The 17304-nt window shown below is 44.3% G+C and overlaps 1 protein-coding gene across 2 annotated transcripts in view; it reads right to left on the reverse strand.

The window, feature by feature from the left end:
* Positions 1 to 231: 231 nt before the first annotated feature.
* Positions 232 to 17304, reverse strand: part of PRSS57 (serine protease 57) — a 28496-nt gene continuing 11423 nt past the window's right edge. For both annotated transcript variants that reach the window (XM_040420403.1, XM_040420404.1), the window contains exons 2-5: positions 13127 to 13274; positions 11546 to 11690; positions 11193 to 11453; positions 232 to 683 (exon numbers count right to left, since the gene is read on the reverse strand). In XM_040420403.1, coding sequence (XP_040276337.1) covers positions 531 to 683; positions 11193 to 11453; positions 11546 to 11690; positions 13127 to 13274 — 707 coding nt within the window. In that variant the 3' untranslated portion in view covers positions 232 to 530. The remainder of the gene's footprint in view (positions 684 to 11192; positions 11454 to 11545; positions 11691 to 13126; positions 13275 to 17304) is intronic.

Here is a 17304-nt window from a genome sequence, read left to right on the forward strand (position 1 = left end):
TGGCTCACTAATCATTGGTGGTCCAGTATTATGTATGTAAAAAGTCATTGGTGGCAGTGTGTTTTAGAAAAATCATGCATTTACCGCTAACGCGCTGTTGTATTAGAACACATCCTAACACAATCCGTATCACTTGTGTGAAAGAGGTCGTACTATGCTAGAATTATTTCCTCTGCTGGACCAAAGAAACATCAGACCAACACTTTTTCTGCATAAAGTATTAAAGTTTTATTGAGAAATTAGTTAAAAGTTTCACTACAGATGAGTGGTCTTGAAAAGAATTCTGTATACAAAGAATATGAATACTCTGCCAAAACGTGCATTTTTAAAATAGTAACAGTAATAACAGCAAAATAAAAACTGCATTTATAAAAAGACTTTAAAGACCTAAAGTATTCAGTGTGACAAACAGGTTACAATAAATCCGCCAAATACTTTTTCATATACCACAGATTTCTTTACCATTTACCAACATAACTACAGTATATAAAGAACAAAAAATATATTTTTAACTGTTTCTCTTTCTTCTTTCAACGTCTGCTTATCACACTCTGGATCCAAGGCAGAAAGGCTGAAATTCGAGTATACACATCTGGGGTATTAGGGTCTCCACAGAATAATCCAGAAAATGACACTAGTCCTTCAATTCGGTTTCTGCACACAAGAGGGCCCCCAGAATCTCCCTGAAAAAAAGCACATGCCAGACATAAGACTGGTTTTCCAAGATTTTTTTTTACTGATGACCTATACTGACCCGGGACCTCAAGCGATCAGCTGTTTTGTGAAGGAAGAGGCTCTCCTGTGAGCACCGCTGCCTTCTCGCAGCTTACCGAACACAGCTTACATTGTATAGCAGCTGTGCTTGGTATTGCAGCTCAGCCTCATTCACTGCTTAGGAAAAGCAGAGAGAAGGCCGTGGTGCTCACAGGAGCACTGCTACCTTCTCAAACAGCTGATCGGTAGGGGTCCCAGTTGTCAGACCCCCATCGATCACATACTGATAACCTATCCAGAGAAAAACCCTTTAAGTCTTTCAGTTTGCAGACAATTGACTGTAGACACTTTAGTCCACAAAGACTGTAGGCAATAAACAAAAGTATCAACAGTCTATTTTCTGTGCAATACCCCAGAACAGGGTACTTTCAAGTTGTTCTTGATTTTATGTTATGTATGAGGCGTCCTACTCAGGACACGTGGGAACTGCAAAATAGCTTTAAAACAGCATTATCCTATTGCATGTTATTTTTGTACTACAACACCTGTTGTATCCCTGTTCATAGGCTGGTCTGGTGTAATTTAGACATCCCACCACTAGATGGGGATAGTACTCAGGCCATATAAATACCTAGGTCAGGCCTAGTGGGTCAGATTAGACAGATTAGTAGTAGATTAGTGAGATGGTTCTAGAGTCTGGAGGATTAGATGAGAGTAGCAGAGTCAATGGTTACTCTGGGGCTACATACCACACATTAGTGGGTGAAGCCAAATGCAGAAATAAGGTAGAGCCAAGGTATGAGGAGCAGGTTTTCCTCCTGTGACCTTAGATCCCAGAACCTACAACCAGAGGATAGTGTTTTCGTCCCTGGAGAAATGTAACCAAGCTAAAGAGAGACATCGGTGATAACAGCCATTATTAATGGCTTCATGGACACCTTTGCGCATGGTGGAGGACAATCTAGCTACAGGCAGCCTCACCATACTTTGAAGAATACAGATTAGCTACCTGTTCAAGGGCTTGGAATTTACAGAAATGAGAAGGACTAAGTGTCACGCCGGTGACAGGTTTGAGAAGGTCTGAAAGAATATCTGCACATTAGTTATCTGACAGCCTGGTATGTCCACATCCCCTGTTCAGGTGTGGATCATGTGACCTTCGCCTCCCCCTATTTAGTCTGACTTTACCCATCACTCCTTGCTCTGGATAGCTTCATTTGGTTTTTGGAAGAGCTGGAGTGAGGTTCGTGGTGAAGTCCTGTTCGTCCATCATCCATCAGCCTCAGAAGTTGTGTTCCGCTTTTTGTGTTTTGTATTTCCCCCCCCACCTTTGTTGTTTACTCGGCCTCAGCGAGACACTGGTTCCTTCACCAGGGAAGGAGCGGGTTGTCTCTGCCCGGTCATTACTATTAGGGCAACTGAGGGCCACCAGGGTTTTCTAGGTTCCTGTGTATGGGCATTTCTACCATCGAGAGGTGCCCATACGGATAGGAGTTAGGGCCAGGAGCAGGGTTTTATAGGTGGTGACCCTTTTCCTTCCCTAGCGGTGAGGCCTAGTGTCTTTTCCCTTCCTTCTTGTTGCCCTTTGGTGTTCTCCCCTACAACATCCGTGACATTATCCAGAGCCAATACCGCCATTTTTTGTTCTGATCTCTGCAGCTATGGATGCTATGACTGCACTGGTCAAACAGCTGCAAAATTAGACTTTGGAGGTAGCAGACCTCCGTGCAATGGTTTTGCAGATTCAGAGTCCACAGGCTGCTGGTTCCGGTGGTGGGTTCCAGGCCTGCCCTAAACCGAAGGTAGCTCTCCCGGGCAGGTTTTCCGGGGGTAGTGACAATTTCATCCGGTTCAGGGAGTCATGCGTCCATACTCTTCTGGGGATGAGTGTCAACGGGTGGGTATGATTATTTCATTGCTAAAAGAGGACGCCCAATCTTGGGCTTTTTCTCTGCCGACCGGATCACCGTCCCTCCGGTCGGTAGATGAATTCTTTAGAGCCTTGGGTCTTATCTATGATGACCCGGATCGGATCTCTCAGGCCGAGACCAAGTTACGGGGTTTGCTGCAGGGAGAACGTTCTGCAGAGACCTATTGCTTAGAATTTAGGAGATTGGCTACGGATACAGAGTGGAACGATTCTGCTCTCCGTAGCCAATTCTGCCAGGGTCTCTCTGAGAGACTGCAGGACGCATTGGCTTTTCATGAAAATCCTGAGTCATTGGATGCAGCTATGTCTCTTGCTGTACGTCTTGATAGACGCCTGAGGGAGAGATCTAGGGGTCCTCACCTTCAGGACGTACTGTCCAATAAGGGTACTGCTTCCTTTGACACTTATGGTGGAGAGACATGGGTGGTTGTGCCTTGTGATGAGCCTATGCAGTTAGGAGGAGCTACTCCTGGAACTATTGGCAAAAGCTTGGGTCATGTGAAAGGAGTCTGCTTTTGTTGTGGCAAGAATGGACATTTGGTGAATATTTGTCCGTACTTGCAGCATCAAGGTGTAAACAAAAAGAAAAAAACGTTTAATCCCTAAATTACTATTGGTAGTATGGGTGGGGAGCAAGAAAACCTACTTTTGTCTTTTACTGGTAGTACCCGTTTTCTCCTGTCTACCGAGGTGGCGCTAGAGTCCAAAACTGTGAAAATCAAAGCATTTATCGACAGTGGGGCAGGAGTTAACTTGATTGATGGACAGTTTGTACGCATTCACGGGTTGATTACTAATGCATTAGAGAATAGTATCTCTGTCTTCGCAATTGACTCAGCACCTCTCGCCCAAAAATGCCTGTCGCAGGTAGTGAATGACATTCATTTAAGAGTGGGTGATTTGCATCAGGAATCTATCTCCTGTTATGTGTTGGAGGGTTCAGTTGCTCTGTTGGTGTTGGGCTTACCATGGTTAAGCAAACATAACCCTAACATCAATTGGCAAGCGAGACAGATTCTCGATTGGAGTGATTTTTGCATGGACAACTGTGCTGCCACGCAGCTTTTACTGTCTAGCAGTTGTTATTACATGTTATGTTACTATATTATTTGGTATGATCCTTACACCCCTGCTGTTTCTGGCTAGTTGGTTGTTCCCACCCTCCATTTCCTGCTGTAACTCCATTTTGTATAGTTGTTATGAGGAGACTGCAGAGTGTGGGAGCTGTGTAACTTCATTAGAAATTTACCTATGAAAAAGCCTCTATGTTTATATCCTTGCTACCTTGAAGCATAAAGAAGCATTAAAAATTACCTCTGGAGTCTTTATTCATTGAGTAAGCTATCTGTTAAGGTGATCATTCAACCTGCCGCACACATCCTTACAGACTGGGTCTACAAGAAGCTTGTCGCAGGTACAACCGATGCTGAGACAGAACAACAACTGTCTTAATGCATCGTTCTCTATGGTTACCAGTAAAACTGTACCCTCGTTCATTTCAGAATTTTCTCATGTTTTTTTCTGAGAGTGGTAATCAGGAGTTGCCTCCACACCGGGAGTATGACTGTCCCGTCAATCTTATTCCCGGAGCTAAATTGCCCAAATCTCTGTTGTATAATCTTTCGGAACCCGAAAGAAAGGCTATGCGAGAATATATCACCGAGAGTTTGGCAAAGGGACATATTAAACCATCCAAGTCCCCAGTGGCTGCTGGATTTTTCTTTGTAAAGAAAAAGGATGGTACCCTGAGACCATGTCTGGACTTCCGTGAGCTCAATCCTATTACCGTCCGTGATCCTTACCCCCTTCCTTTGATTCCGGATTTGTTTAGTCAGATTGTCGGTGCCAAGGTGTTCTCTAAATTGGATCTGAGGGGGGCATATAATCTGGTAAGGATCAAGGAGGGGGATGAGTGGAAGACCGCATTTAATACCCCTGAGGGTCATTTTGAAAACCTGGTCATGCCCTTTGGGTTAACCAATGCTCCTGCGGTTTTTCAACACTTTGTCAATGACATCTTTCATCATCTGGTGGGGAGGTGTGTCGTTGTATACCTTGATGACATAGTAATTTATTCACCTAATATGGAGACTCATCAGGATCATGTGAGAAAGGTGTTACAGATCCTAAGAGAGAATAAGTTGTATGCTAAGATGGAAAAGTGTGTATTTGCTGTACAGGAAGTGCAATTTCTGGGTTACCTGCTCTTATCCTCAGGTTTTCGTATGGATCCCGAGAACGTCCATGGCGTGTTGGACTGGGATCGACCCGAAAATCTGAAAGCGCTTATGCGGTTTTTGGGGTTTACCAACTACTACCGTAAATTTATCTTGAACTATTCATCGGTGGTTAAACCTTTAACAGACATGACTAGGAAGGGTGCTGATATTTCTATCTGGTCTGATGCGGCATTACAGGCCTTTTCTGCTGTGAAAGAATGTTTTGCTTCGGCCCCTATTCTGGTGCAACCGGACGTGTCTCAGCCATTTATTGTTGAGGTTGACGCGTCTGAGGTTGGGGTAGGAGCAATATTGTCACAGGGTCCTTCACCCAGTAAATGGCGCCCATGTGCATTTTTTTCTAAAAAACTCTCGACTGCTGAAAGGAATTATGATGTGGGGAATAGGGAATTGCTGGCCATTAAGTTGGCGTTCGAGGAGTGGCGGCATTGGTTGGAAGGAGCAATTCATCCTATTACAGTAATTATGGATCACAAGAATCTGGCCTACTTGGAGTCGGCTAAGCGACTGAACCCAAGGCAGGCCAGATGGTCATTGTTTTTCACCAGATTTAACTTCATCGTCACTTATCGCCCCGGGGTTAAGAACGTCAAGGCGGATGCTTTGTCCCGTAGCTTTCCTGGGGGGGAGGGGGGGAGTCTAATGACCCTAGTCCCATTTTATCTGAAGGGGTGGTTTTTATCCGCTATTTTTCCTGATCTCGAGGCCAGGGTGTTGGAGGAACAGGAGGATGCTCCGGACTCTTGTCCTCAGGGGAAATTGTTCCCTCCGAATTACGTCACAAGGTGTTCGAGGAACATCACTGTACGGTGCTTGCTGGGCACCCTGGGAACAGATCGACTGTCGATCTCATCTCTCGCAGATTCTGGTGGCCGGGGTTGCGTAAGTGTATTGAGGACTGTGTGTCAGCCTGTGGTACCTGTGCACATGCTAAGGTGACACACACTCGGCCTTCCAGATCTCTGCTTCCATTGCCCATCCCGTCCAGACCGTGGACCCATTTGTCCATGGATTTTATCACAGATTTACCGAATTCTTCGGGAAAGACTGTGATTCTGGTGGTTGTCGATCGTTTTAGTAAAATGGCACACTTTATTGCATTACCTAGTCTACCCAATGCTAAAACTCTTGCGCAGGTGTTTGTCCAGATTCTTGAGAGTGTTCTGTACTCGTCTGGGTGTACAATTGTCCTTCTCTTCGGCTTTTCATCCTCAGTCGAATGGACAGATGGAGCGCACTAATCAGAATCTGGAGACTTACTTGAGATGTTTTGTTTCAGAGAATCAGGAACAGTGGTCTTTATTTTTGTCGTTAGCTGAGTTTGCTATAAATAACCGTAGACAGGAAGCATATGGGTTCCATCCACAGTTTGGTACATTTTCTGGTGCTCATAATTCCGGCATTCCTGAGGAGGACCAATTTTCCTCTTCTTTGTCTTCTATTTGGCGGAAAATCCAAAATAACCTGGAAAAGATGGGCAACAGGTATAAGTGTGCGGCTGACAGGAGACGTGTGAGTGGTCCGGACCTGAGAGTGGGTGATTCTGTGTGGCTGTCTACAAGAAACCAAGAAACATTAAACTTAAGGTACCTTCTTGGAAGTTGGGACCAAGATTTATTGGTCCATATAAAATCACTGCCATTGTTAACCCTGTAGCCTTCCGTCTTGAACTTCCTCAGGCATTGAAAATCCATAACGTATTTCATAAATAGTTGCTAAAGAAATGTGTTGAACCTGTTGAACCGTCCTCCTTGCCTACCGCTCCTGTCATGGTGGACGGCAATTTAGAATTTCAGATAAGCAGGACTGTGGACTCCTGAGTTCTCTGGAGATCCCTCCAGTATCTCGTTCATTGGAGAGGGTACGGACCAGAGGAGAGGATGTGGGTTCCAGCGACCGATGTTAATGCTAGCCGTCTGGTGAGAGCATTCCACAGAGCTCATCCTGATAAGGTTTGTTCTGGGTGCCCGGAGGTCACCCGTAGAAGGGGGGGTACTGTCACGCCGGTGACAGGTTTGAGAAGGTCTGAAAGAATATCTGCACATTAGTTATCTGACAGCCTCTTTTGGTTTCACTTTGTCTGTGTGTTGCTGGTATGTCCACACCCCCTGTTCAGGTGTGGATCATGTGACCTTCACCTCCCCCTATTTAGTCTGACTTTACCCATCACTCCTTGCTCTGGATAGCTTCATTTGGTTTTTGGAAGAGCTGGAGTGTGGTTCGTGGTGAAGTCCTGTTCGTCCATCATCCATCAGCCTCGGAAGTTAAGTGTTCCGCTTGTTGTGTTTTGTATTCCCCCCCACCTTTGTTGTTTACCAGACCTCAGCGAGACGCTGGTTCCTTCACCAGGGAAGGAGCGGGTTGTCTCTGCCCGGTCATTACTATTAGGGCAACTGAGGGCCACCAGGGTTTTCTAGGTTCCTGTATTTGGGCATTTCTACCATCGAGAGGTGCCCATACGGATAGGAGTTAGGGCCAGGAGCAGGGTTTTATAGGTGGTGACCCTTTTCCTTCCCTAGCGGTGAGGCCTAGTGTCTTTTCCCTTCCTTCTTGTTGCCCTTTTGTGTTCTCCCCTACAACATCCGTGACACTAAGCATACCAAATAAGTATTACAGGCAACCTCACCAAATAGCTCTGGTTTATTAGGGACCTGAAGCAAAGTTACCTACCAGAACTACTGATACAGAACCTTCAAGCTAAGCTAAACCCAGCCAAACCTATTAACAGTGGATCAACAGGATTCCTTTTACACTGAAAAAGACTGTATTCTGTTTGATGTACCTACTGTAACTGGAACCAACATCAGTAAAAGCTGTGAGTTGTATCCTACCACTGTCTACTTCATTCTTACCATTGGTTGTACCACCATTAACGGTACTGGCGTCACGATAAATACCATCAAGGGACTCAGCCGCAACAAGCACCCTAAGCACCCCTGACACCAAGGGCACCTCAACCTCCATCTTGGCTGAAGCTTCCCTACCACAGAGAGTGCCCCGGAGGATTTCGTGCTGTCTTCCTCAACACTGTGCTGCCAGCCCAGGGAGGCTTTCTGCTAACCGTGAGTGAACTGTTGAACTGTGTTATTATTTGGCCGCTCATCGGCCCGCCGTGCACCTCACGTGTCGCCCCTGCGGTTCTGGCTGGCTGCATGTAATCATGCTTTGTATTGTGCTTTGCATTTGTTCCCAAAGAGAATAACAACTACAACCCCCATTCTGCACTTTAGTAAGGGAGACTGAGAACTTAAAGTGACACTGGAAAAAAAAAGGGACAACAGAAGTAGGTAGGGCCAGCAATGCCGTATTGTAGAATAAAATACTGCCCCAAGCGGAACCAAATACCAAAGTGCAGCACAAAATACTGCCATCCACTTCATAGTGAGAAACTGTATCAGTGTCCTGAGGACGGCAATACAATTGAATTCTGGAGGGACCCTGCGGCCACTAACCAGGTGCATAAGTGCCAGATGCTACTACATAAATTAGTGCTGAGCAGGGGCGTTGCTAGGGTCTCAAAAGATCCGGGACCCAAGCCCTATTGCATATGGCCCAATTCTCTAAGTCGACCAACTGACCCCTAAGCCCGCTATAGCTATACATCTATACAGCAGCACGTACCTCTCACATCCAGTTCCTCCCAGGTGACATCTCCACTGATGTAGATCTTCTCTGTCATCATCTTCTCCATTCTCCAACTTCTCTCAGCCGCGCCTTGTGACACAAAGACATCTTAGGTTCCTCATTTTTCTGTACCCCCAAATACTATCCTGAAGAAAAATGAGTGCCCCCCATAGTAATAGTGCTCCTCGTAGTCCCACCAATAGTAATTCCCTTCTAGAATGCCCTCATTAGTAATATTGCCGCCAGTGCCCCCAACTGTGATAATGCTCCCCAAGAGTGCCCCCATTAGTAGAAGAACCCTCCAGTATTAATAATCCCCTTACCGAGCCCCTAGTAGAAATAAGGCACCCCAATTGTTTCCCCAATGGTAATAAAGCTATCTACTGACTCCCAGTAGTGATAGGACCCCCACAGTGCTCTTAGTAGAAATAATGCAGATCTATAAGTCCCTCCTATAGAGCCCCCAGTAGTAATAAGAACGCCTAATGTCTCCTGGATTTAAAATGCCCCTACACTGCCCCCAGTATTTATAATGTCCCCTACTGTTATAATGCTCACCCTAAAGTGCCCCAGTATTTATATTGCCTCCTATTGTTATAATGCTCGCCCTGAAGCCCTCCCAGTATTTATAATGCCCCCTGCAGTGCCCCCTGTAGTTATATTCCTCCATTTACTGTCCTCAAAAATTATAATTCCTCAGCCCCTCCACCATACATTCCCATGTAAATAACATTATTTCCCTTCTCCGCCATAGAGTGCCATGTAAATACCATCACACCATCTCTCCAGCCCTCTCCAATATACAGTCCCATGTAAAAAACATCCCTTTCTGTCTACAGCCCCCTCTAAAATACAGTCCCACGTAAATAACATTACCCCTTCCCCAGCCGCCTTCAACATACAGTCTCATGTAAAGAACATAACCCCCTCCCCAACCGCCTTCAACATACTGTCCCATGTAAATTAAATCACCCCCTCAATATTCAGTCCCATGTAAATAACATCACTTCCTCCCCCAGTCACCTTCAACATACAGTCCCATGTAAATAAAATCACGCCCTCCCCAGCTACGTCCAACATGCAGTCCCATATAAATCACATTACACCTCAACATTCAGTCTCATGTAAATAATATCACTCCCTCCCACATTCGCCTTCAACATGTAGTCCCATGTAAATAACATCACCCTGCCCCAGCCACCTCTAACATGCATTCCCATGTAAATAACATCACTCCCTCAACTTTCAGTCCCATGTAAATAACATCACTTCACCCCACTGTCCCATGTAAATAACTTCCCTCCCTTCAGCCCTAACATACAGTCCCAGTTAAATAACTACAACTCCCAACATTGCTCTGCCTCTCACACTGAGTAATCTTCACTTACCTCTCCTCATGTAGCAGACCTCACCACAGCTTCTTCCCAGGACTTCTCTTCACTGCTGAGCCGTCCTCTCCTGCACTGGTCACATGATGGTGACATCATTGCAGGTCCTTTTCAGCTACTCCATTTAGCACTGATCACATGACCTGTGATGTCATCACAGGTCCTTCAACTCTTGCAGAGCATTAGATTCAATTGTATTGCCGTCCTGAGGATGGCAATACAGTTGTATCTAGCAGACAGGCAGTACATTCGGGGCCTGGTACAAAACATTAGGGGCGCAGGCCCCGAATGTTTTAACCTAGCAATGCCCCTGGTGCTGAGAGCATTAGATCTTTATGTACCTGGCTGATGGCCATGAGAAGTGCTTGGGCGGCTCCCTGGACATTGGCTCACCAGGAGATTTCCCTGTAAGGCCTATGGACAGTCCTCTGCTGTGAAAGAGAGATGTTTATCTTCTACAACTGGTCTGATTAGCATCTTGTGCCTCCCACTGCACCTATATCTAGTGTCTTGCACCTATACAAAATGTTAACACCAAGGACACCCCAACTATTATCAGGCAGGAATCCCCAGAGGGAAGAAAGAATGCGTCACAACCATGGTCCTAGGGAGTATTGGTGTTAGAATTACGACTGTCAATAAGGGCTAATGCACACCAACTTATTTTTTTTCCCACATCTGAACCATTCACTTAACTTTTCGTGGCACCCACAAAAAAATAGAACATGTCCTATTGTCCGTTTTACGGACAAGGATAGGACTGTTCTATAGATGGCAGGACGTTCCATTCCACAAAATGCGGAACGTAGCCGGTATGTGCAATTGCAGATCAGCCATTTACAGACCACAAAAATGGCAATGGACATGTGCATGAGATCTAACTGCTGTAGCCAGAGCCACTACCACTCCCATCCTCAGTTTCTGCTCCTCCAGGGCCCACTGCATCTACAATAGATACTATAGTCAGCAATCACATTTTCATTTATGACAAACTCTCAGCTGCTATCCATTGACAGACCACAGGTTTCCATAAACTGCAGCCAGTGGTCTGCTGATGGATATACATGAGAGTGGCTGCAAATGAGGAGCTTTACTTTAACAGCCAAAAGTTAAGGTTTCTTGAGAGAGTTTTGGAAGCCAAAATTAGGCTGGATCCTAAAAGAAAAGAAAGTAAAAAGGACAGATGCAACTTATCTAAAACCTGGTTTTGGCTTTCAAAACTACGTCAAGAAACCTGACAATGTGGCTACACCCTAACCATATGTAATATTAGTGAAGGATTAATACTGTACTCACAGAGCAAAAGCCTTTGTTTTGTTGTCCAGGACTAGCAGTACACAACATGCTCTCGAAGATAATCTGACCCCAATGCTGATTACAGGTTTCCCGGCTGATAACATTAACATCTGTTTCCATTAGAGCTCTGGGCAAAGTTCCGAAATCACTCACTTCACCCCAGCCAGCCACCGAGCAAGGAGAACCGGGAAGCACATTTGAATCGTTGAGAGGAAGGGAGATATTTCTTACAAAGCGATTTATATTAGCAAAGCTGTTTAACTGTGAGGAATCAAAGAATGAAATTATATGTCACTGTAGGAAAAAATTAAAATATGTAAGTAAATAAAACCATGCCATGAAAAGGATCTTACCTTTAGGAGGTTTATATCATTCTGAAAAGTTGTTGGGTTGTATTCGGGATGTGTGAATGATTCCTGGATACTTAGCACCTGCACAAATCTGTCTGGGTTACGGAGGTTATGAGCACCAAGTACAACACGGATCATATCTACACGCCTGCAAGAAGAACACAGATTTAGGCCTCATCAAGACAGATGTAACAAAGCCCCATATTAGTGTCCATGTTATGACCGCAGAACCCAGACTAGTTACAGTTCATGTAATGTGAACTTAGAACACTATAGATGAGAATTTAGATCACCATAGTTCTTGTGGTCATATTAATGCCCTATAAATGGGATCTAAAGTTACTAATATATAGCATAGTAGAAGCAGTCCAACTTATATTTAAAAGGAAAAGGCTCCCACATGACAAAAAATTATACTTTACTCTAAAATTATCTTTTCTCCGAAATGCTGCAGAATTTCAAACTGAGACACAAGGAGAAGAGTCTGCTGGATGGCCTCCCTGTATCTACTTCCTATGTGACCTGGCTTGATTTACAGGTCTCTCCCTATACACACACCATCTAATATGGTTTACAGAGGGAAGGGACTTTTTTCTTCAGCCTACTGAAGAAATTGCAGGGTGCCGTTGAATTTCCATGGCAGCCTGGGGCCTAAAAAAGGCCCCATGGTCTGCTATGTGTAAAATCCTATTAGGCTATGGATCCATTGTCTTTTTCACAGACAACTTAAAAGTGATTAACTTCTGACTGAAGCAGACTTGTTACATATACCAATCATCCATAACCAGGTAAAGTGATTAACACTGATTATCTTGTGACAATGAGACCGGTATATATATTAAGTTGATATGTTGGAAGCAGTAAAAATGGGCAAGCGTAAGGATCTTAGTAACATTGACTGAAGGCCAAATTGTGATGGCTATAGGGCTGGGTAAGAGCAACTCCCAAACTGAAAGTTTTGTGTGGTGTTCCCAGTTCAGGAATGGTTGAAAGAAGATGATGCAGAGTCCAAGGTTTTGAACTGGCCTCCAAACTCCTTAGCTCAAACACCAGTGAAATATGCTGGAAAAACAAGTCTGATCCACAGAGGCCCTACCTCGCAACTTACCAAACTTATGCCAGATACCACAAGACATCTTCAGAGGTGTTTAGGAGTCCTTTCCCTAATGGATCAGACCTGTTTTGGAAACTTGAGAGGTACTAAGCAACATTAAGCAGGTGATTTTAAAAGGGATACTCCAGCTGGGAATTTTTTTCTAAAATAGCAAAATAATTCATATTCACCTTACCAATCCTCTGATGATCCAATTCCAGTGAACCCCAGGTGCCCAGCTAGTCCCTGCTTCCTGCAGGGGTTATATGTCCTTGCAGAGAGAGGACAAAAAGTAGATACTGGTGGGGAACCTGGGAAGCATCAGAATTGGAATGGCAGTGGATTGGTAAGGAGGGTATGACTTCTACTTTAGAGAATTCTAAGCTGTTTTCTAAACCATTTTTCTGACTGGACAACCTCTTATGGCTATCCTCCTATTCTGCCACTCAGTATGCAGATGAATTTACAGTGTGCAGTGCAATATCTCTTACATGTCTTCCATGCAATGTGCTGCAGTGAGAACCCAGTTAGGATAGATTAGAGATCCTCCACAGAAACTCTGTCCCCGGATCTGTAGAGAAACCATGTATGGTCTGGAATGAGCTCTGGCTTCTCGACCTCCAACAATCCTGTGTGCCCCTATTAATAAAACAAATAAGAGACTTGAGAAAAAATGGAAAACGCCTGCATCTGATATTTACCACTTCTCACAAGGGGGTCTGTATAAGCCTTAGAACTTGGTTGTGACGGAAACACTTTGAGGAATTCTCTTTTGGTGCAAAGGCCCCATTTTAATGAAATCATGGAATTCTCTGATATGTTAGTCTGTGATATAATAATGTCACTTGGTCCGTGGTCATTTCTATTGGGAGTTATAAAAACTTATGAAATTAGCCAACATATAACTATTCAGGTCACAGCATTTTTTGACCCCCCCCCCCCAAAAACAAAAAACAAAACAGCAGCATATGCAACCACCCATTGCAGCCATTTTTTTCCACTAGATAGAACCCAGTGAGGGAAATGTATCATGAGGGGAATGTGATTTCAGTAGTCTGCTTTGCTGTAATTTGCACCAAAAAGTATCAAATATTGTACAAAGCATTATGGCCTCCAGAGAGTGTGGTACCTAATGAAAGATTCACTCTCATCTGCTCACTGTGCTAATGAATAACCTCAGCGGTGATGTGCTGCTTGGAGACACATAAATGCTGAGGCCAATCATATACGGTAAATATAACAAGGAGCGGAATACCACCAAACGTAGCCACGGTACTACACACTCTTCAGGCTTTTTAAAGGAAATCTGTCAGCAGATTGGTACCTATGAAACTGGCTGACCTGTTACATGTGCGTTTGGCAGCTGAAGACATCTTTGTTGGTCTCGTGTTCATATTAGGGCTCATTCACACGAACGATTTTTGCGTTTCGTATATGGCCCGTTTTTTGCGTTCCATATACAGTTCATATACGGAACCATTCATTTCAATGGTTCCACAAAAATAAACGGAATGTACTCCGCATGCATTCCGTTTCCGTATTTCTGTTTTTCCGTTCTGTTAAAAGATAGAACATGTCCTATTATTGCCCGCAAATCACGTTACGTGGCTCCGTTCAAGTCAATGGGTTCGCATAAAAAACTGAATACATACGGTATATACTCCGTTTGTCTTCCGTATCCGTTCCGTTTTTGTGGAACCATCTATTGAAAATTTTATGCCCAGCTAAATTTTTTCTATGTAATCACTGTATACTGTATATGCCATATGGAAAAATGGAACGGAAAAACGGAATAGAACCGAAAACACTACTGAAAAGACAAAAACTGAAAAAAGGATCCGGGAAAAACGGCCCGCAAAACATTAAAAAAGACATACGGTCGTGTGAATGAGCCCCTAAGGGTCCATTCACATGTCCGTAGTTTATTGCGAACCCGGCCAGCACCCCCATAGAACTGCCTATTCTTGTCCGCTCCGGAAATGCGGACAGCGCACTGTGTGCTGTCTACATCCATTCCTGCCCCATAGAGAATGAATGGGTCCGCACCCATTCCGCAATTTGTGGATGTGGACCCATTCTGCGGACGTGTGAATGGACCCTAAGTCTGCATTACTAAGAAAAATTGTGTTCTAATATATGCGTTTGCGAGAGGTATTATTGACAAAAAGGAATTGGGCTTTTTAAAATATGGGTATCCAAGGACACCAGTAATATACCACTTGCCAAAGGTCCACAAGCGGCTAGTGGATCCCCCCGGGAGGCCGATTGTTTCGGGCCTCCAATCTTTGACAAGTGGCATCACTGAATATGTTGATTATTTTTTGCAAAGATATGTGGGTAAAACAGCATCTTACCTTAAAGTTACGGGTATGGTCCTGAATATCATCAAGGAGATTGGGGAAATCCATGCCGATTTATGGCTAGCGACTGCTGACGTATCCTCCCTCTATACAGTCATTCCCAAAGATCTGGGACTGGAGGCGATTCGGATTTACTTAGAGGAGGATGAGTGTATGCCACTGCTACAGAGGGAATTCGTCTTGAATTGCTTAGATTTTTGTCTTAGTAAGAACTACTTTTGGTTTGATGTTACGTTTTATCTTTAGCTGACCGGAACGGCGATGGAGGCTAAATGCGCCCCCAGTTTCGATAATTTGTATATGGCTACTTGGGAAAAGTTAGCGATTGACCCCCTTTTAAAAATAGCCCATGAAGGAGGCACGTTGTGGAAGCGCTTTATCGACGATTGCCTGATTATGTGGGAAGGTGAGCGCTGGGGCTTGGAAAAATTTATGAATAGTTTAAATGACAACACCTACAACCTTAAATTTACAAGTGAAATGAGCCCCAGCAGTATTAATTTCTTGGACTTGACTATTTTTTTGGAGAAAGGTCAGCTGAAGACAAAAACGTACTTCAAGCCAACAGATGTGAATGGCTACATTGATATGCAGAGCTGCCACCACGCCCCCTGGAAACAAAATATTCCAAAGGAACAAATTATACGGGTTCGTCAGAGACTACAGGGAACAAAGTAGGGTGCTTCAGAAGAGGTTTGAGGAGAAGGGATATAACCCCGAGGCTTTGGAGAAGATCAGGAAAGAAGTGGAAGAATGGGATGGGGGGGGGGGTAAAAACTCCAATAGAAAGAAGGAAATGGAGAAGGAGAGTAAAAAGGTGGACTTCAAATTTACCTTCCTCACCCAATATAACACGCAGATAGGACCGTTAAAGAACTCCTTGCAGAAAAACTGGTTCATTTTAAAAAATGACCCAGTGTTGGGACAGGTTATCCCTGAGCGGCCGAGAGTACTGTATAAAAGGGCACCAAACCTGCGAGATGCATTGGTACATAGCTGCATAGTGAAAAACAGAAAATCAAGTAGGGACCAGTTCACTTGGTGTGGTTTCTGCGGTGCTTGCACCAGAGAGGACAAGAAGAAGAAACCAGCAGGAAATTGTATTAAAAGGAGGGCAGAAACATAAGATCAAAGGTAAAATGTCGTGTGAGACGATGGGGGTTTTCTACATGCTGGAGTGCCCTTGTGGGCTCCAGTATGTGGGAAGAACCCTCCGCAAACTGAAGACCCGACTGCAGGAGCATATAGGGAATATCAGGAAAGGTAAAGAGGATCACAGTGTTCCACTATACTTCAAACTTGTGCATGGAAAAGGTTGCGCTTGAGGTTTAGTGGTTTGGAAAAGGTGGAGAGGAACTGGAGAGGAGGGGACCCTGTTGCTAATATCAACCGCAAGGAAGTTGGATGGATATATAGATTAGGGACCTTGAAACCAGCAGGGTTAAATGCTGAGTTTGATTTAAGCCGTGCTTGGTGGAATGATGAAGAGCTGTTTAGTGGGGGGAGGGGGAGGTATTGCTGCCGTCACTGACCTGTTTAGGATTGTTATACAAGGTAATAGCCGAGTCCTTTTTGAAGATTTGTCAAGTGTAATCGAGTTGCAAGTGGGGGTGGTGGTGTATTGCCGCTGCTATTGGATACCTGTGCCCGTGTATTGTAAATGAATAGAACATAGTGGGCTGTGATTGGCTCTGGGGAACCATGTGATCGGAGTGTCACCACGTGATTATTTTATGAATGGGAAGTAGAGGGTTATTTGTTATATGTGAATTATATGCTCTGTAAAGTAGAGAAATTATTTTAAATTTGTGTCAGAATATCGCTGGCCCTTGCGGGCTTTATGTAATTTAGCTTATTCATTATTGCTTGAATTCGGATGAGTATCTAATATAAAAAAGGAAAAAGCTCTGTATCAATGGGCGGTCCATGGAAGAGATTCTGGGCTAATAAATACTGCACCTGTGAGAGAGGATACCATCGCCCCTGACGAAGCTGGACTGGCGAAACCTGGGTCGGGTGGACTTGTGATGAAAACATATTGATTTTAAGGCTGAAATTTTATGTCTTTTTGTAAGTAGAATAAAACCTGCTGAATGCGGAATTACCTGGTGGAACTTCACTATTTGTGTTATAACTTCCCTCTAGGGTGCAGGTGTACGTGAGTGCACTAGCCTCTGGTAACCGATTGTTTGGCTACAAGGTGAAACAACTGCGCATTTGGAATAAGAATCTGGGATTGGAATCTTACACTCATAGGCAGCGCGATCAACATTTATTGGAGCATTCTAAGGCTACTTTCACACTTGCGG

This window comes from Bufo bufo, chromosome 2 (genome assembly GCF_905171765.1).
Source record: "Bufo bufo chromosome 2, aBufBuf1.1, whole genome shotgun sequence".
Classification (NCBI taxonomy): Eukaryota; Metazoa; Chordata; class Amphibia; order Anura; family Bufonidae; genus Bufo; species Bufo bufo.